Source organism: Pygocentrus nattereri, chromosome 14, assembly GCF_015220715.1.
Source record: "Pygocentrus nattereri isolate fPygNat1 chromosome 14, fPygNat1.pri, whole genome shotgun sequence".
In the NCBI taxonomy this organism is placed as follows: domain Eukaryota; kingdom Metazoa; phylum Chordata; class Actinopteri; order Characiformes; family Serrasalmidae; genus Pygocentrus; species Pygocentrus nattereri.
The window spans coordinates 30,648,264-30,669,213 of NC_051224.1; the positions used below are offsets into that span (position 1 = coordinate 30,648,264).

Below are 20,950 nucleotides of genomic sequence, written 5' to 3' on the forward strand. Positions count from 1 at the left end.
GCATAATAAATACTATTAAGAACCGGATTAAATATTTATGTTAAAAAGATCTAGTGGTAATGCAGGACCAGTACATATATACGTGTAACTGGGTATCCAGGATCAACTTGATTGTGAATTGTATTAACTGGCGGATTAACTGCCTGTGCAGGATCAATAGATGAACAGGTCAAACTATCTATGTTTAACAGAAGTCATGAGTTATATTAATATTAACTGACTCTCCAGCATCAGTAGAAGTCACGACCAGGACAAACTGGCATTTTAATATTAATACTGTCAGACTGTCCAAGATCATTAACTCAGGATCAACAACATCATTTTATTAACTATCCAGGAAACAGTTATGGTGACTATCCAGGATCAATGCAGAAAAAGATTATCATCCAGCATCATGAACTAGATACATACAATCATGGACAAGTTTAATTGGCTTTCCAGGATCAGTGCAGTCAATAATATGAATAACTGGTTATCCAGGATCAGTACAGTTATGGTCTAGACTAACAGCTGTCCAGGATCAATACAGTTGAGAATACAACTACCTTGGTTATCCAGGGTCAATACAGTCACACTGCATTAAATGCCTTTAAACAGTGGATTTTTTTACTTATCCAGGACCAGAAGAGTCAGAAACTGCATTAAATGCTTATACAGGATCAGATTAACTGGCCTTCCAGGATGAATACATTCAATAAAGCAACTAATTGGCTATCCAGGATCTATGCTGTCAGTAATAAGATTAAATTGTGATCCAGAATCAATAGTCATGAACTACATTAACTGGCTGTATAGGTTTGGCTTCACTCAGAACTCCATTTTATTTTGTTTATTTTGTTATTATTCTGTGGTCAGGACTTCCACAGAACCACCACAGAGCAGGTATGTATACTGGATCATTCTCGCACTACTGTGACACTGACAAATGATTAAAGGGGGCTAACAAATTGTGTAGAGAAACAGATGGACTCCAGCCTTTCCTTGTAGAACTATAAGTTGCACCTTCAGTGCTGTGCAAAAGATTTAGGAACCTTAGGAAATTATATTTAAAAGGCTATCTGGTCAGTAAGCATTTATTTACTCAGAAAAAAAGAAACAACCTTATAAGCTCCCATCTATACCTTCCATTTCTGTGATAAACTAATCACCACTACCACCCTATCTCCTCACTGTTCCTCAGTTCTATGTTAAGGATGCCTGCCCAGAGGTCCAAGCCACGAGGGGGCCCTCATATGCAATTATGACCATATTTAAACAGTTGTTTTCACGCATGGTGGGAACTTCAGTGGAAGAACAATGAAAAATTTAACTAATTTCATTTTACAGCCAAAAATATTTCTGATGCTCTCCAGAGTATTTCTAAACATGAACTTCATCAGCTTAATTTTCTCCTCCAATCACAGATCAGCAACCTTTAAACTACTATCCATTAACTCAATCAAGAGTTTTTTTTCTTCATCTTATCTGTAGCAGAAGCCTTTTTGGTGATATTATAGAACACTTCAAAAAAGTTCTACAACTCCAATTCCAATAAAGTTGGGACGTTGTGTAAAACACAAATAAAAACCTATTCAACAAATCCTTTTCAACCTATATTCAGTTGAATACACTACAAAGACAGGATATTTAATGTTCAAACGGATAAACTATTGCAAATATTTTGAATTTGATGCCTGCAACACGTTCCAAAGACGTTGGGACAGGGGCATGTTTACGACAGTGTTACATCACCTTTCCTTTTTTTTTTTTTTTCCCTGTCTTGTCTGGCAGATTTGCAATCAGAATTATGGTCAGACTGCGTTACTGTGCCAAACAGATTTACTTTTCCAAAATGAGCACTATAGATTACAGGCTCATCTTGTCAGTGTTTCTTTCTTTCTTTCTTTATTTTTTAATTATTTGATTTCATTTTGTTTATACATTTGATATTTTAATGAAAATGTGTTAGCATCATGCCAGACTTGACAGGCCAGGGGAATCTGTAAATCTCAATAAGTGTTTGGGAACTGAGGACACTAATTGTTGAAGCTTTCCCATTTTTGCTTGATGTATAACTTTAGTTGCTCAACAATCCGTGGATATATATATATATATATATATATATATATATATGCACATTTAACATATAAATGCTACTGATAAGCTGGGCTTATTTAACAGGCACCTGCCATCTGGATCCCACCTCACATGGTTCCCCCTGGACCTCAGGTAAGTAGGAGTTTAGATGTAAATGTCTGCCATAATAAAAGTCATCTTAATGTCCATGAAGGTAAGTGTCCTAACATCATCACAGGCAGGATCTCCTTTTAGGTTTTCTACCTTGCTTTTTTCATACATTACTTGTGACTGTGATAGGCTAAAAAAGATTCTACTGCAGAAGCTACACGAACCCGGGTGTAAATAAGTTTAAGGATAGTCTATCCCTACAGACAGGGTTCGATTTGTGGCAGAGGTTTTGGGTGAGGCCACTTATCTTTTGAAGAAAACTATTTTAGAATCAGAATCAGAATTATGATCAGAATGATTTTATTTCACCATGTATGTTGCACATACAAGGAATTTGTCTAGGTGAGTGCACACATGTATGAAATGTAACATGCTAAACAGACCTATACAGACTGCACATGGACTGTTTACAAGTATTTAACTAATAAAAAAAGGAAATACAATAAACACAATAAAGAATAAAGAATAAAAAAGATGCTCATGAAAGGAGCTGAAGTGTTTGAATATCTGAATACTGTGAATATCTGAACTTATGAAATGTATGGATATTTGCACATGTGCAGAAATTAATGTCTTTACATGACATACTATGAAATATAAAACTATTAAATGCAGAATGAGACAGAATGATATGTAAGTTTGTAAAATTTGAACTTATGTACAGTGCAAATAAGCATTTTGCTACAGAGCAGTTAGGAAGTTTGTTGGTTTGGTTTAGTTTAAAATGTGAGGTGTCCACTGTGGTTAATGAGTGCTACAGCTCATTAAAGTTGTCAGTGTCTGGTTTTGCTATTATTATTAATAATAATAATAATAATAATAATAATAATTGTGCTGTGAGGGAACTACAAGTAGTAAGTAATTCAATCAAAACATGCTGGATCACCACCCCAATACTTTGAAAATTGGGGGGGTAACATGTCCAACCTCACCCCTGTGGTTCCAGCAGCAATGCTGTCCATATTTGTATGTCTGTCAAACTTTATAAGATGGGTGAATGCTCTCTGGTGAGTAGTTACATGACATCATTTGCCAAACGTCAATAATCACAACAGGCAGCTCCCTAAACATCATCCTCAATGCACAATCCAGCTGCCATGACAACCAGTCGCTGCCGTAAATGTCCTTGTAGCCCATGTTGGCCGACTTGATCAGCACAAGGGTCTGGGGTGCCCTTTGGAGGAGGGCTCGGACAGCTCTGCAGATTCCAGCCAGCCTCTTTAGGTATGTGGTCAGCAGAAAGGTTGTGAAGTGCACCCAGATGGTGAAGACCACAACAGTGTGTTGACCTCGGCCACCTCGGGCTACAAGGAGGCAATATAGTGCACGTCAGCACGGGGGGTCAGGGATGTCCGTATTGGAAGGCCATGAGCTCTCCATACCATCCGAATGTTGTTGCCTGTGTCCACTGCCTCAAACGGTCCAGACTTGGCTGAGGTGAATAGGTTTAGTTGCTTGAGTGCTAAAAGAAGAGAGAAAGATAAGCAGATATCATGTCAGAATGCTATAATGACATGGACGCTGGAAGGTATTCACAGACAGAAGTGTACTGTCCAGGGCAACTTTAGTTCTCACTGGTACAAACAAACAACAACATGAAAACAAGGAACAAAGTGGTCCTTAAAACAGCACTATGTCTGTTAACATTAAAAATATAGTAGCATTTTTACATAAAAAGAAGGTCTGGCTCGATGTTTCTGATAAAGCATCAGCACCTCATCAGTACAGGCTTGCTGTTCAAAATACACATTTAAAAAATGTTTTCAGTTATTTTCATTCTCTTATCAAATTGTGATAATAAATATCTAAACCCCTCTGGATGACTTTGTTTACATCTTAAGGAACGAACAATGCAGAAAATTTAGAAAAATTTGTAGATTTCTCTTTTAACCCTCCTATGGGTCAAAACGGACCATTTTCAGGTTTAAGTTAAACTTTTTTAATCCCACAAATGGGGAAATTCCACCTCTGCATTTAACCTCTTAACCAATCAGTGAATTGAAACACCACATACACACTAGTGAATACCCACACACTAGGGGCAGTGAGCACACTTGCCTGCAGCAGTGGGCTGCCCTATCCATGGCACCCAGGGAGCAATTGGGGGTTAGGTGTCTTGCTCAAGGAGACCTCAGAAAGATCTGCACAAGATCCAAAAAATATGAGCTCATTAGTTGAGCATAGTGGAGGTAGTGTCATGGCTTGGACTTTCAGGGCTGCTTCTGGAACAGGCTCACTAACCTTTAATGATGATCTTAGTCATGATGGAAGCAGCAGAATACATTCAGAGGTCTGTAGAAACATTTGGCCTGCCACAGAGAAATATATCTATGCATGTAATCGGTAGGAACTTAATCATATAGCAAGAAAATGGCACAAAACATAATGCCAACACAACTTCATCATGGGAAAAAAGTAGGTTTTAGACTGAATAGTCAGAACTTATCTCAATCAAATATGCATTTAATGCATTTAGTCTCCCGAAGAAAAGAATGAAAGGGAGAAAACACTAATACAAACAACTCAAAGAAGCAGTGGTAAAAGCCTGGAAAAGCATTACAAAAGAATGCAACAGTTTGGTGATGTCACTGGCTTGCTGGTGTAATGCAGCTATTGCATGCAAGGGACATGTAACATTTCATTTACTTTAAGATTTATGTTCCTATATTTTTTCTCTTTTAAAAATTGGGATGTCTCACATCACGATGTAAATATCAAGCTGAAATTCTGGTCTATAAACTCATATTAATCTTTTGATAGCAAACCCAAATGTTTTCAATGTATAGTACAAACAAAAGAAGTGCTTGTCTGTAGCAACTCCCATCCGTCATCAGCAGAGAAGTAATTGCTTAACTTTGGATAAGTATCACGTTGATATTCTTCATTACCTCTTTATGTACTAATTACTCTAATGTTGTGTCCTTCATGTGCTTACAATACCTCTTTACTCATCTCACAGATCGTGTAGAAACATTCCTCGTCGCAGGATCCGTAATTCCATTAACCTCACCTATTCCCCATGGTCATCAGAATCTCAGACCAGGGTGGCAGGTGGGCTTTAGAATTGCCAATCTGCTGTGCAGAAGGTAGACTTCATTTCAGTCCTAGCATCCTTCCATTCACTGCACTTTCTGGTGTTGATGGAGACCTGGATCACTCCCATGAACTCAGCGACTCCAGCAGCCCTGTCCATTGCCTTTCCCTTCTCCCAATCTCCAAGACAGTCTGGCAGGGGTGGTAGCACAGGTTTGCCTTTGTCCAGAAAGTGGCGCTTCACTCCACTTGCTGTTTCTTTCAATTTCCTCTCTGAGTACCCCACTGTCACTGTATCATTCCCCACTCACTAAGCATGAGTTAGACATGCTTCCGAGTCTCTTCCCCATCAATGGAATCCTGCTTATACTTTTGGATGACTTCAACCTGCCATCGGACAAACTGCAGTCATCCTGCCTGTTACCGCTGCTATCATCTTTTGACCTCACCCTCAAGCAGACCCCTCCGATGCACATAGCAGGCAATGCTCTGGACCTGATATTCAGCAGACCTACCTCTGCACTGGATATGACAGTAACTTCCCTTCTCTGTATCTTCCCCACCTGCCCCCTGAAAGACAACCAGAAAGAGCTAAGGAAGGCTGAGAGAAAGTGGAGGAAATCAGCTTGCCTTGGATCTTCACTCTTATCAATCTCTCCTTTCCAAGTCCTCATTTGAAGTTACTGCTGGAAAGTCATCTTTCTACAGAGGGAAACTGGAAGCATCAGCATCTAATCCACACAAGCTCTTAGGGGTGTACTTTGTGTACTTCTGGTGCCGGTCCCAAGCCCGGATAAATGGTGAGGGTTGCATCCGGCGTAAAATTTATGCCAAAACTATCATGCGTTTCACGAATATGATTGCCATACTGGATCGGTCGAGGCCCGGTTTAACAAGGACCGCTTCCGGTGCTGTTGACCAGCAGGGTGCCGGTGAAAATTGGACTACTGTAGGTCGAAGACCATCAAAGAGGAGAGGAGGAAGGTGGGTTAGAAGGCAGCGAGAGAGAAGGAAAGGCAGGAGTGTGGAGGTTAGAGTAGGGACTCTGAACATAGGGACAATGACTGGTAAAGGCAGAGATATTCTGTGTGTCCAGGAGACCAGATGGAAAGGAAGCAAGGCCAGGAACATTGGAGGTGGATTCAAACTGTTCTATCATGGTGTAGAGAGGAAGAGAAATGGAGTAGGGATAATCCTAAAGTAACAGCTTGGAAAAAGTGTTCTGGATCTAAAGAGAGTGTCAGACAGGATCATGAGTATGAATTTGGAGGTTGATGGTGTAACTTTGAATGTGGTCAGTTCATATGCACCACAGGTTGGTTGTCAGTTAGAGGAGAAAGAGGAATTTTGGAGTAAGATGGATGAAGTGGTAGATGGTGTCCCTAGAGAGGGGAGATTGGTGATTGGTGCAGACTTCAATGGACATGTTGGTGAAGGAATCAGAGGAGATGAAGAGGTGCTGGGTATGTATGGTGTGAAAGACAGAAATGCGGAAGGTCAGGAGGCTGAGACGAGCTGGACTCGGGAGGGCAGTCCTCACCTCCTTCTACAGATGTGTGGTGGAGAGCGTCGTGTGCTCCAGCATCAACGTGGGGCATGGAAGCTGCTCTGCTGCAGATAGGAAAGCACTGCAGAGGGTGGTGAAGACTGCACAGAGGATTGTTGGAGTCAGCCTCCCCAGCACCACAGACATTTACACCTCCAGATGCAGGAAAAGGGCTACCTGCATCAGGAAGGATCCCACCCACCCAGCACATGCACTTTTTGTCCCGCTCCCCTCAGGCAGGAGGCTGCGGAGCATCAAGTGCAAAACAACCAGACTCAGAAACAGCTTCATACCAGAAGCTGTAAGGCTCTTAAATTCCAACTGAACACACTGCACTGACACTTACAAGAACAAGTACTGTTACAAACACTGTCACTTTAAACCGCACTGAGACACTTTATCTAGACACTTTATCCACTGCTCTAAGTCAATATCATGCTGCTATAGCAAACTTGCACTCTGGACTTCATATTGCTGCTAACTGCCTACTCTCCTACTCTCCCTCTCTTGTGTACTTTCTATTTATTTATCTATTTTAATAACAGCTCTTGGGTGTAAACTGGACCATGAGATCTTAATTTCGTTCCACCTCATGTACCATGTGATGCGAATGACAATAAAATCTCCTTGAATCCTTGAATCCTTGGTTGTAGATTTTGCAAAGAGAATGGAAATGGCTGTGGTGAACACGTATTTTCAGAAGAGGGAAGAACACTGGGTGACATACAAGAGTGGAGGGAGGTGCAAACAGGTGGATTATATCCTTAGCAGGAGATGCCACCTAAAGGAGATTGGAGATTGTAAATTGGTGCCAGGGGAAAGTGTAGCAAGGCAGCATAGGGTGGTTGTCTGTAGAATGAGATTAGAAACAATACAGCTAAGGTGGTGAGAGAAACTGACAAGAATGTGTTGGGTGTTTCGTCTGGTCAGAAGAAAGAAGACAAGGAAAGTTGGTGGTGGAATGAGGAAGTCCAGGAGAGTATTCAGAAGAAGAAGGCAGCTAAGAAAAAGTGGAATAACCAGAGAGATGAAGGAAGTAGGCAGGAGTACTGTGAGGCTAGTCGCATAGCAAAAAGAATGGTGACAAATGCAAAGGCTCAGGCCTATGATGAGCTGTATGAGAGGCTGGACAGTAAAGAAGGAGTAAAGTGTATGTATATATGTGTGTGTATGTATGTATATAGAAGTGTATATATGTGTGGAGGTATGTGTGCATAGGTGTATATATAGGGGTGGATGAATATATGGGGGTGAAGGTATGTGGGTGTATATATGGGCAAGAATGCATATATGAGGTTGAGTGTGTGTGAGGACAGATGGTTCTGGGTCGGGGGATTGCTGTACCCGGTCCTCTCCTGGCTGCTCCCCTGTGGTTGCTTCTTCCCCCCCGGATGGGGGGCGCCTTGGGGTTTCAGGGCCTGGCCTGGTGCTCTGGCGTGACGGTTGGCCCGCTCCGCTGGGTGGTTGGGTTCCGGGGTGGCTCAGGGCCCCTCGGCGGGGATGGGGCCCTGGTGGGTGTTGGGTGGCTCTCGGGCGTATGAGGCGCTGGGTCTTTGCTGCTGGCTCGCGATAGGGGGGGACATCCTGGGGGCGGCTCTGGTTCCTCTGGTTCCCCTGGACCTGCGCCCCGTGGCTGGGGGGGGTGCTGTCCGGAGTCCCCCTATCCCTTCCGCTGGGGTGGGCATGCAGGGGTCACTGGGAGGTGCGGCCCAGGGTCTCCACTGCTCCTGGGGGGCCGTGGCGGGCGGGATTCCCTGGTCTTTCTCTGCCTCCCTCTGGCCTCTGAGGGGATGTTGTCGCAGCTTTCTGCCCTCGCTATTGAGTGCATCCTGTGACAAATTTATACTGTACGGCACTCACAAACACACACACACACACACACACACACACACACACATACACATACATCACAGTCATTTGTGTAGTCTTTCCAAGTGCTATATGTCTCACATACACATTCTTCTCTTTTCTCAGGAGCAGCAGTTGGTGAACCATCGCCGTGGTATTTATGCTGTGTTCTTTCTGCCCACTTGTTATTCCCCTCCCCTTCCCCCCCTCTTTTATCTCTCCTCTCCCTTCTTTACAGATTCCCCTGGCCTGTCAAGTCTGGCATGATGTTAACACATTTACAGCCATTAAAATATCACAAATGTATAAACAAAATGAAATTAAATAATTAAAAAAGAAAGAAAGAAAGAAAGAAAGAAAGAAAGAAAGAAAGAAAGAAAGAAAGAAACACTGACAAGATGAGCCTGTAATCTATAGTGCTCATTTTGGAAAAGTAAATTTCTTTGGCACAGTAATGCAGTCTGACCATAATTCTGATTGCAAATCTGCCAGACAAGACAGGCAAAAAAAAAAAAAGAAGGAGTAAAGGACTTGTATCGTTTGGCTAAACAGAGAGATAGAGCTGGAAAGGATGTACAGCAGATTAGGCTGATAAAGGATAGAGAGGGAAATGTACTAGTGAGTGAACAGAGAGTGTTGAGTAGATGGAAGGAGTACTTTGAAGAACTAATGAATGAGGAAAACGAAAGAGAGAGGAGGACAACGGGGGGAGAGATAGTGGATCAGGAAGAGCAGAGAATTAGTAAGGTGGAAGTGAGGGCAGCTTTAAAAATGGTTAAAGAAAATGGAAAGTTGGTCCAAAAAATCTGTTGGTCCAGATGACATACCTGTGGAGGTATGGAGATGTTCAGGAGAGAAGGCAGTGGACTTTTTAACCAGGTTGTTTAGGAATACATGTGTGTGAATGAGAGGGAGGCAGGTGGAAAGGTGAAGATGCAAGGAGTAGAGGTCGTAAAGGTGGATGACTTCAAATATCTTGGGTCAACCATCCAGAGCAATGGACAGTGTAGAAAAAAGGTGAAGAAGAGGGTGCAGGCAGGATGGAGTGTGTGGATGTCAGGGCTGATGTGTGACAGAAGGATAGAAGCAAGAGTGAAAGGGAAGGTTTACAAGACAGTAGTGCGTCCTGCTATGATGTATGGTTTGGAGACTGTGGCTCTGTCTAAAAGACAGGGGGCTGAGCTGGAGGTGGCGGAGATGAAGATGCTGAGATTTTCGTTGGGATTGACAAGGATGGACAAGATTAGAAATGAGCAGATCAGAGGGACAGTGAAGATGGAGCAGTTTGTAGATAAAGCCAGAGAGGCCAGGTTGAGATGGTTTGGACATGTGTTGAGGAGGAATAGTGGATATATTGGACTAAGAATGTTGGAGATGGAGCTGCCGGGTAGAAGGAGAAGAGGTAGACCTCAGAGAAGGTTTATGGATGTAGTGAAGGTGGACATGGAGATGGTTGGTGTGAAAGTAGAGGAGGCAATGGATAGGGCAAGATGGAGGCAGATGATCCGCTGTGGCGACCCCTAAAGGGAGCAGCCGAAAGAAGAAGAAGAAGTTTAAGGAGAAGGCTGATAAAATCCGCCAGTCTTTTCCCTCTGTCTCCACTCCTGTCTCCATTAAACTGTTTTTCTTCTCTTTCCACAGGTGATGTCCTTCAATTGATCAAATCCAGTAATCCAACCACCTGCCCACTGGATCCTATTCCACCTGCATTGCTCCAGTCAATCTCCAAGCATCTACTACCCTTCATCACTTTTCTCATAAACAAGTCCTTGTCATCAGGGAAAGTTCCATCAACTTTCAAGACTGCAATAGTACATCCCATCCTGAAGAAGCCCATGGTTGACAGCTCTGATGTCAACAACTACAGACCAGTATCACTACTTGCTTTCCTTTCAAAAATTCTTGAATGTCCAGTCAATAATCAACTGTCTCTCTTTCTCACACAGAACCAGCTCCAGGACCCCAACCAGTCTGGCTTCAAACCGGTGCACTCAACAGAAACTGCTCTTTTAGCAGTGACCGAGAATCTCCAGTCAGCAAGATCAGCCAAGCTGTCATCTGTCCTGATTCTTCTTGAGCTCTCAGCAGCTTCTGACATGGTCAACCACACAATCCTTCTTGACATTCTCACCAACCTTGGAATCACTGGCTCTGCATGGAAGTGGTTCAAGTCCTTTCTGGAGGGTCGCTCTTATCAGATAACATGGACATGGTCTGCATCCTCTCCATGCAGGCTCTCCACTGGGCTCCCCACAAGGCTCACTGCTGGGTACCCTTCTGTTTTCTCTTTGCACTAGCTTTCTTGGTGATGTAATATCCTCTCATGGCTTCTCTTATCACTGTTACGCTGATAACACTCAACTAATGCTTTCCTTCTTACCTTCTGGCACACAGGTTTCCAGTCGCATCTCAGCATTTCTAACTGACATTTCTTCGTGGATGGCAGCTCACCACCTGAAGCTCAATTCTAGCAAGACTGAGCTGGTATTCATCCCCACAACTACAGGTCTTCATCATGATCTTGCCATATCATTCGAGAGCTCTCTGATTGTTCCGTCTGTAGAGGCAAGACATTTTGATGTGATTCTGGGTGGCCAGTTATCGTTCTTGGCTCATATCGCGAACCTAACTTGGATCCGGAGGATTCAAACCCTTTCTCACTCGAGAGGCCATCCAGGCACTAGTTCAGTCTCTTGTTATCTTAAGGCTTGATTACTGCAACTTGTCCTTGGTTGGTCTTCCTATGCAGGCCATCGAACCTCTGCAACTCATCTAGAGTGCAGCAGCACGGCTTGTCTTCAATCTCCCTAAGTTCAGCCATGTCACCCCACTGCTACAGTCCCTTCACTGGCTTCCTGTAGCTGCACGTATCAGATTTAAAAACCCTGATGCTTGCCTAAAAAGCCAAAAATGGACAAGCCCCTACATACATACATACATATGGCATGACCATTTACATTTACATTACAACTACATTTACATTACATTTACATTACAACTGGGCAAACAGGATGCACCTGATCAGTCATGTGACTTTTATTTACATTTGCAGTATTTATTCAGCAAATGTGTTTCCATCATAATTTATTGCATTTCTTTTCTTACTTACAAAAATGATCAAATTTGGTGATTCTATTCAATATTTGCTATATTTTTTTATTTTTTGGCAATGGTCTAAACTCAAACTGTACCACGAGCCCTTCGAGCTTCGAGTACAGCTCGGCCTGACCCGCCATCCTTCAAGACATGTGGAAGACTTTTCTCTGTACTGGCACCCAGGTGGTGGAACCAACTCCCACTGGCTGTCTGTAAGCAGAGTCTCTCACTGTCTTCAAACGCAGACTGAAGACACATCTCTTTATACAGCACTTAACTGGGCACTGAGCTAGTATTCATTGTATTGTACTACACTTATCAAAATGTATTGTACTGTATTGTTTTGCACTGACTGTGTTTAACTCTGTTCATTTTTCTCTGGCTATCAACAAGGACTTTTTGTTTCTAGCAGTACCTGAGCTCAGGACTAGGTTTCTCTCTAACCTATTGGTAACTAGCAAAGATAATTTCTATAGATAGACAAAGCACTTTGTAAGTCGCTCTGGAAAAGAGCGTCTGCTACATGCTATAAATGTAAATGTAAATGGTCATGCCATATGCTTACAACTGGGCAAACAGGATGCACCTGATCAGTCATGTGACTTTTATTTACTTTGCAGTATTTATTCAAATTTATGCAAATGTGTTTCCATCATAATTTATTTCATTTCTTTTCTTACTTACAAAAATGATCAAATTTGGTGATTCTATTCAATATTTGCTATATTTTTTTATTTGATAAGCCACAACAGGCATTAAAATAGCCCATATTGATAAAAACCCAGCTAGTGACACTTCTGGGAACAGCTTTTGTTGGAAGGACACAGGAGTAACTTGTTAATTTTAAGATTGGAAGGACAGTCAATAATGGTCAATATGACTGTAAATTAAATTAATCAAACAGTAGAGTCTGCCTTTTGCACAGTATTGTATATTTGTGTGTACAGGAGATTTAGAATTATGGATTTGATTTCATTTTGTTATGTTGGTGACAGTTTTAGTATTGCTTTCATTCAAAACAAGAAGATTACAGCCAAACATTTCAGTTTCTATGCCCAAAGATTCTGGATGTAATAAGACATTCTGCTGTAGTTCTACAAGTTATTTAGCACTACTTACATATGTTCATACTTTTATATAAGTTGTATTTGGGAAAGGCTTTACTTTAACTTGAGTTATTATTTCATTGAAGGAACTTTTTTTTTTACTTTATTTTACTTTTTACTTTAGTAAATGTTTGGGCTACTCTGCCCACCTCTGATTATTTTCTGTATCAAATTTCTCTATTATTTTCACTTTTATGCTTTCATAATGCTGTAGTAGTACAAACCCTCATATTATTCTTCTTTATTAGTCCTGTTTTATGCTTGATTTTGATTATTCAGTTTCCCTGTGTCTAATCCTATCCTACAGGAAAGCCAACTCATGGATTCTTTGTTCTATTTTTACGATTGATCATACAGAAAAAAAAATCATAATTCCACACATCATTAAAGTAAATTAGTTCCAATTAATTTCCTTTCTCTTTGTCTATGAGTGCTGAAACTCTTTGCTGCACTTTTAACAGTCAGAACATTAATTTTTGCACACCTATTTATGGTTCTGTATATCATATTGCCATGGCCTCCCCAAAAACACCCACAATAATTTTATTAATTAGCAGTAATATTGGAGCATTTCAATTGGTCCATTTATCATGAAATTTGTACATAAAGCTACTGTTTTTAAATGATATAAAAAAAACATAACCCAGAAAAAAAGAAGACTTTTTTCCCCATACAGCGACAATATGCAGTTCATATTGCATGGCTTGAAAGATTGCACTACTTCTAATTGAAAACCTTTGACTTTTTTGCACCCCATTCTTCAGCAAGAATTTTAACAGGAATGCTCATTAAACCTAATGAAACCAGAAACAAGCTATCCAGATTTCATACTTTATTCTAGACTCTCAGTCATTTAAAACCTACTTGTACAGCCCAACACAACCCTCTTTGGGCATATCTTGTTTGAAGATCATTCCAGGTCACAGGTGTTGAAGGAATACTCAACCTAACCTCTTTCTGCTGCACATGCAGCATATGCTTGACTACCACAGATGATAAATATGCTGCTTTTCCATGTACTTGGAACAGAAAATTTGGCGATTCAAAGCACACGTATAATAGATGTCAATGGGCAGTTGCTTAAGTCTGTGAGTAAGCATTTATGCAAGACTTATTACTGCAGAACAACTCTGTCAATTCTTCAGGAAGAATGTATGAAAGTGTTCCATAAAAAAAGCCATAAATGGAAAAGCAAAAGTAACCAGAACTACTTTATTACTGTGTTGCTCTTCTGTTTAAAAGTTGAATGAAACATTTTAAGATTTTCTCCCATCTTGTGGTATATCCTCAGATCTGTACCATTAAAGGAATGTTTTAGAGAAAATATTCACTATTTTTATCCACAAGACATGTCTAATTCTTCAATTCAGAACTGCTAACATTAGCAGTCAATAGTCACCCAAATCGTTTCTATATATACACATCCCCAAAACGTCTCTCAACCTGCTCAAAAAACTCAATATAAATAAACACGTAGATGTAATCTGAGCATGTTGAGAAAAGTTTTGCGGATGTATTTACAGAAATGATTTGGGTGACTATTAACTGTCTGTTAGCAGCTTTAGCTTCATAGCTCTAGTTTAAACTAAAGAAGCAAAATTTGGACACTAATTGGCCTTCAGTGCTTTTCTAGGTACAGTGAAATGCATCAAAATTATTATCCATATTAATCAGTGGTATGATAAAGATACGGCAGAGCGAGATTAGGTTCAAATCCTGGAATGTTCCTTCGAACTAGCCATTAAAGTCCAACGTAAAATAGAATTCTCCATCCGAAGAAGAATTAGTCTGTAGCTGGAAAAATCTTTATTCTTTAGCGATGCACATCTAGGGAATATTCCTGGTATTGTTTGAGGCTTTGATGATGGCAGCTCGTTCTGAGCCTGTATTTGTGGTAATGTTCCAGCACGTGTTAGTCCATGTTTTCTGTAACTGTACACTGTGTAAACAGGACACTGCACTTGGGCAGCAGAGTGGCCAGTGAGCGTCTGAGATTAGGCACTGGGTCATTTTCGCTGCTCTCCTCCCTCTCTCTCTCGCTCTCTTCTCTCTCTCCTCCTCCCTCTGTTTCTCCTTGTCTGCTCTCAATCACAAACTCCACCTGCCAAAACTCCAGCCTTCGCAGCTCCTTCAACATCCGGCAGCTGCGTAGGACCATCATCTCGGTCAGCCTGCAGCTGCGCAAACGCAGCCAGCGTAAGTCCGGCAGGCGGCTCAAGCACAGCAGGCCGGGGCTCACCTCCCGGCCCCCCAGCCCCAGACTCTCCAGCCCTACCCAGCCTTCTCCCAGCCCCAGTGCCGCCATCTGCTTGCGGCTCCCTGTGTCCATTTCCAGATGCTTGAGGTGGGATAGTGCCTGCACACCTGGGGGAGCACAAGACCTAAGTCCGGATGCTGTCACCCGGATCATGTCCCGAAGCTCCAGCCGGCTCAGCCGCCCCCACAAGTTCAGACTCTGCAGGTGCTGATTGGTGAACGATGGCACATTGTCTAAAATCAGTGTTTCTATGGTGATGCCTGAAAAGGATGAGGACACTGGAGGTTTGTTTTGTCCATTGGAAGCAGCCACCACAGGATGGTCCAGCTCAGATGTCACAGGGGGATTCTGGGTGAAGAAACCAGGAGGGACCTCACAGCCATGCAGCTCCAAGATCTGTAAATATGGCGTTAGATTATTTTATAAGACAGGCCCTTCTAGTGGATGTAACTGCTCGCATCCACTTAATTTTATATTAATGCAGCAGGTTATATTGATCTTTGGCAATCTTAAATGATCTTAGTTTATTTTGCTTAGTAGTCTATTAAATTACTTAATGAATGTTGCTACATTTATTATATTATATTGCCATTTGATAAAAATAAGCCAACTGAGCCCTTGCATTACAATCATTTTACCACAATTATGGTGTGCTGTTAGGCACAACACATGACACCTTTAGTAATGAATTATAATAATATTCAAAAATGTGGTGATAATTGGCTAAAATAAATATATTGGGACATTATAAAAATCCCCCCAAACCACTGTGTAAACAGCACTGGTGTGCCATGACTACTGGAGTTTCAGTTCAGGCTATACATGCCAAAGTGTCTTTACGACAGTGCTTATTTCTACTAGCACCTCTGTGAAAATCTAGTAGTATGTTAGTGCTAAGCTAGTAGCAATTCTCATGAACAATTTTTGGCTAGTCTGGATTTAATATGCACACTTAAAAGAAATTAGTCCAATCTACTGTAAACAAACATGACTGGTTGACTTCCTTGTCACTTCGTAATTATTTTAATTTAAGTTAATCAGACACATCAGGCATTCAGATTACTCCTGAAGTCCTAAACAATAGGAGAGCTTGCTCAGTTGTATCTACCCACATATCACAGAGATGTTGTTGTTGGGCATTTTGAGAATTTAACCCTTTTGTTTCCACCCAAAATAAAAACTTGACAATGAAAGAAGAGTGTTACAAATAAAATACAAGCATGATGATTATGTTAAATGAAAAATGAACAAAAAATTACAGATAGTATTTTTTAAAGTCACATTTGTGCATTGTGTATTGTTAAAAATTGCACCAAACTGTACAAAACATGGTAACATTTTAGACTTAATGATATATTGAATTTTTTCCTAGAAAATACAATCAAATCATTCTGTGATCAGGATTTTCCAGCCATACCTGTAAGGTTGGAGGGAGGAGAGAGCAGCTAGGCAAGCCACGCAGGTCAGTGTGCAGTAGACTGAGCCTAAAGAGGCGAGGACATTTGGAAGCTAGAGTCTGCAGCCAGGGCTCAGAGAGGAAAGCACCACCGCGCGCAGACAGCAGCAAACCTCGCAGACGCAGATAACGCAGACCTCGACCCAGATACTGCCGTAATAACACCCATAACACACGAGAAGTCACCTAATAGAAAAAAGAGAAAAATGTCTAAACAGAGATCAACACTGTTTGAGTGATAGTTTAGCATAAAAATCAAGTTTGTACAATTTTACCCCTACCCCAAATATAGTGTTATCTAAGAAAATTTCAAGTGCACTAGAGCTATAAATTTAATATGCACAATATGGTCAAACGTATGTGGACACCCCTCCTAATAAGTGTTTCAGCCATACCCATTTCTATCAAGTGTATAATATTAAGCATATAGCCGTGCAATCCCCACAGACAAACGAATATAAAAGAATGAATGAAATATTCTCATTGAATACTTTGTTCTGTACAAAGTTGAATGTGCTGACAACAAAATCACACAAAAATCATCAATGGAAATCAAATGTATTAACCAGTGGAGGACTGGATTTGGAGTCACACACAAAATTAAAGTGGAAAAACACACTACAGGCTGATCCAACTTTGAGGTAATGTCCTTAAAACAAGTCAAAATGAGCCTCAGTATTGTGTGTGGCCTCCACATGCCTGTATGATCTCCCTACAACACCTGGGCATGCTCCTGATGATGTGGTGGATGGTCTCCTGAGGGATCTCCTCCCAGACCTGGACTAAAGCATCCGCCAACTCCTGGACAGTCTGTGGTGCATGGAGTGAGATGGATGGATGTGGTGGATGGAGTGAGACATGATGTCCCAGATGTGCTCAATCTGATTCAGGTCTGGGGAATGGGTGGGCCAGTCCATAGCTTCAATGCCTTCATCTTGCAGGAACTGCTGACACACTCCAGCCACATGAGGTCTAGCATTGTCCTGTATTAGGAGGAACCCAGTGCCAACCGCACCAGCATATGGTCTCACAAGGGGTCTGAGGATCTCATCTTGGTACGTAATGGCAGTCAGGCTACCTCTGGCGAGCACATGGAGGGCTGTGCGGCCCTCCAAAGAAATGCCACCCCACACCATTACTGACCCACTGCCAAACCGGTCATGCTGAAGGATGTTGCAGGCAGCAGATCTCTCTCCACGGCATCTCCAGACTCTGTCACGTCTGTCACATGTGCTCAGTGTGAACCTGCTTTCATCTGTGAAGAGCACAGGGCGCCAGTGGTAAATTAGCCAATCCTGGTGTTCTCTGGCAAATGCCAAGCGTCCTGCACAGTGTTGGGCTGTGAGCACAACCCCCATCTGTGGACGTCGGGCCCTCATACCATCCTCATCGAGTCTGTTTCTAACCATTTGTGCAACCATTGTTGCCCTCCTACGGCCTCCTCCACGTCTCCTGGTGTACTGGCCTGTCTACTTGTAGCGCCTCCAGCCTCTGGACACTACGCTGACAGACACAGCAAACCTTCTTGCCACAGCTTGCATTGATGTACCATCCTGGATGAGCTGCACTACTTGAGCCACTTGTGTGGATTGTAGAGTCCGTCTCATGCTGACCTGAGCCGCTTGGAGTTATATTGTGTTGTTTAAGTGTTCCCTGTATTTTTTTGAACAGTGTATATATTCAAAAGAAACTCCATCAATTCATGTTTACTATTTCGGAATCAGCACACAGCACTCTAAAGAGGACATAAATCTCAGATGACTTCTCCAAACTTAGATGAAATCTTTACAAAGAGTAGAAATCAATGTGATGAGCCAGTAATTAATCTTACTGTTACTGAGCTCATTTAAGGCATGATGAAACTAATAATCTCCTCAGTAGTCGACATGTTTGGTTGCAAATATTTGGCTTAAATAATGAATAAATATTTCATTAAATGTATTAACTGAATAATTACATGAAGAAAATCACCAACCAGCTACAGCGAGAATTAAGTTCGTAAAAGGTTTTTTAGATGCGTCTTAACAAAATGTATGCTAAAGGTATTTAGGATGTTAATTTATGTATTGTAATGGAATACATTACTGAACACAACTGGAACAGTCTATTCAGTATTCAGCCATGACTGCTTTTTCTAAGCATTTTGCCCAATTTTAGGGGGCAGTCATGGGTTGGAGGTTAGGGAACCAGCCTTGTGACAAGAAGGTCGCCGGTTCAATCCCCAGAGCCGTCCTTGAGCAAGACACCTAACCCCCAACAGCTCCCCGGGTGCTACGGATTGGGCTCCCCACCACTCTGGGCAGGTGTGCTCACTGCCCCCTAGTGTGTGTGCTCACTAGAGTGTATGTGGTGTTTCACTTCACGGATCGGTCAAATGCAGAGGTGAAATTTCCCCATTGTGGGACTAATAAGGGTCTCTTAATCTTTAATCTTAATATTAACCATGTCTGTGAATCAATAACACCAAGTGAATTCCAGATCCAGCACTGGCTTCAACAATTATGAAGACTGGCAGTAGCAAAAGCTACACATAAATACACTTTTCATACAAATTAAAACATCAAATTAACGAAATCAGCAAACAGCTGCTCTTACCCCTTTCCATGTTGAAAGGTCTACAACACGCCACAGTCTCTGGTCTTTCACTAACCGTTTCCAGCGCTTGCACACTCTGCATATAAAAATAATAATAAATTAAAAAGTTATTCTCAGCCATCAGCAAAGTAAAAATTCTGTCCATTGCCTGTGTGTTTACTCATCGTTTTGCCAAAAGCGCTGTAAAAGACTGAAGTTAGCTTTCTATTCGCCTGCTTCTTGTTTCGAGTTTCCCGTTCCACTTTAAATGTTGCAGCTCTCTGCTGCACAACTTAAGGTGGAACGGGAAAATTCTCCAACTTCGTCTATAAGTTTCATTTCCGGAGATACTTTTTTTTATTTTACACTGTGAAATTGCTCTGTAACCCACAAATCAGGTTTCACACAGAAGCAACTTACCAAAATACAGAAAAACAACATAGATGTAACGTTATACTCATGTAAACATAAGACAATAGTGTGAATCAGTCTATTTGACCTCTTCAAAAAAACAGCTTTAGTAACCTAGCTAGTTTTAAACGATTGCAGTCTCCTTGGGTTTGTTTTCTTTCTTTCTTAAGGTGTACCTTCCGTTGCGAACAAGTTCTCGGACATTTAAATAGGATAAAATCTCTATTAAAATGTTTTCGGGGAAACAGTCCAGAGCTTTCATATCTGCCATCTCGTAAACAAACGGCTGCTCTACCGGGTGTTGCATCCGATTCAGTACATCTTCAAATTCATGTCCCCCCGAGTCGGGGGCGCAGCACTAAAACAACGGAAAGCGAAAAGGGTCAAAAAGACTTACGCCTCAAATTAATAATTCAGCCGGCGTCACAGTTTTGTAGCGTTCTTGAACCGTCTCGCCTTCCGAAGTGGCGGTGTTGTTCGGTCAGAGGATTTGTAGTGAAACCGGTTCTGGTTTGGCGTTGAATATGTTTGGGTTCGAGACCCAGTACATTTACTACACGTATTACACTAGTGAATGGACTTCTGTTGGTGGTGTACTATTTTGACCCACTGCAGGATCCAATCACATGCGCCCATTTATCGCTTTAATATCAAACCATGACCGATATCATTATTGTAAAAAAAAAGTAAAGATAAGAAAGAAAGAACAGAAAAATTTGTTAGATCGAAGATAATGCGTTTATTCCACATCTTTACACTGATTTTAAAAGGACTTTTAACGTAGGCTTCCTCTTCTTTTTCTTCTGTGAAATCGATGGCAGGTTGCACACAATCAGGTTAGCGCACCCTGTTCGACAGGAAAGGAAGACTAAAAAAACCCTACACATCACCGATACAATGTGCACTAGTTTATACCATTTACACCTGCATAGTGCAGCGCTTTTTATATGCGTCTTACAGTAAAAACATTTTACCAGACAAATACTGCAAACAAATGCTTTTTTTTTCTTGCGACTTACATTATGGTTGCATCTTAAGCTTTCCTGTAGTAGAGACTATTCGGCAAAATCTCTTTTTGTTTTATTTATAGTGAATTTGAATTATATTTACAAAATAATGCATTTGGCTTTAATAATTATAATACAACTAAACGTGTAAGATTAATAATCCCTTTTGTTATTTTAAAAGGTTTAGAGAGTGACATAAAAACAAATCTACTTCCTGCAACAAGAAAGTTGTGAAAACTTGTGCTCCAACTTTGGCGTTATTTTATTTATTTATTTATTTAATTAATTAATTAATTAATTAATTAATTAATAGAAGTGTATTCATTTTATGGTCTCTAATTTTAGCCCTCCTCTTTTTCAGATTTGATCTTTTTATCATTATTAAATGAA

At 41.3% G+C, this 20,950-nt stretch overlaps 1 protein-coding gene across 1 annotated transcript; it reads right to left on the minus strand.

The window, feature by feature from the left end:
• Positions 1 to 13,674: 13,674 nt before the first annotated feature.
• Positions 13,675 to 19,862, minus strand: LOC108431909 (F-box/LRR-repeat protein 12). The gene is made up of 4 exons (XM_017705390.2): positions 19,730 to 19,862; positions 19,164 to 19,239; positions 16,530 to 16,754; positions 13,675 to 15,508 (listed from the first exon to the last, which is right to left on the minus strand). Exons 1-4 carry the CDS (start codon positions 19,858 to 19,860, stop codon positions 14,768 to 14,770), a joined length of 1,173 nt encoding a protein of 390 aa, XP_017560879.2. The 5' UTR covers positions 19,861 to 19,862; the 3' UTR covers positions 13,675 to 14,767.
• Positions 19,863 to 20,950: the final 1,088 nt, after the last annotated feature.

Coding starts and splice junctions, on each gene's coding strand:
- LOC108431909 (XM_017705390.2), bottom strand. CDS start 19,860: ATGCAACACCCGGTAGAGCAGCCGTTTGTTTACGAGATGGCAGATATG. Junction 16,755..19,163: donor ACCTTTCAACATGGAAAGGG/GTAAGAGCAGCT, acceptor TTTTTCTATTAG/GTGACTTCTCGTGTGTTATG. Junction 15,509..16,529: donor TCCTCCCTCCAACCTTACAG/GTATGGCTGGAA, acceptor CCATATTTACAG/ATCTTGGAGCTGCATGGCTG.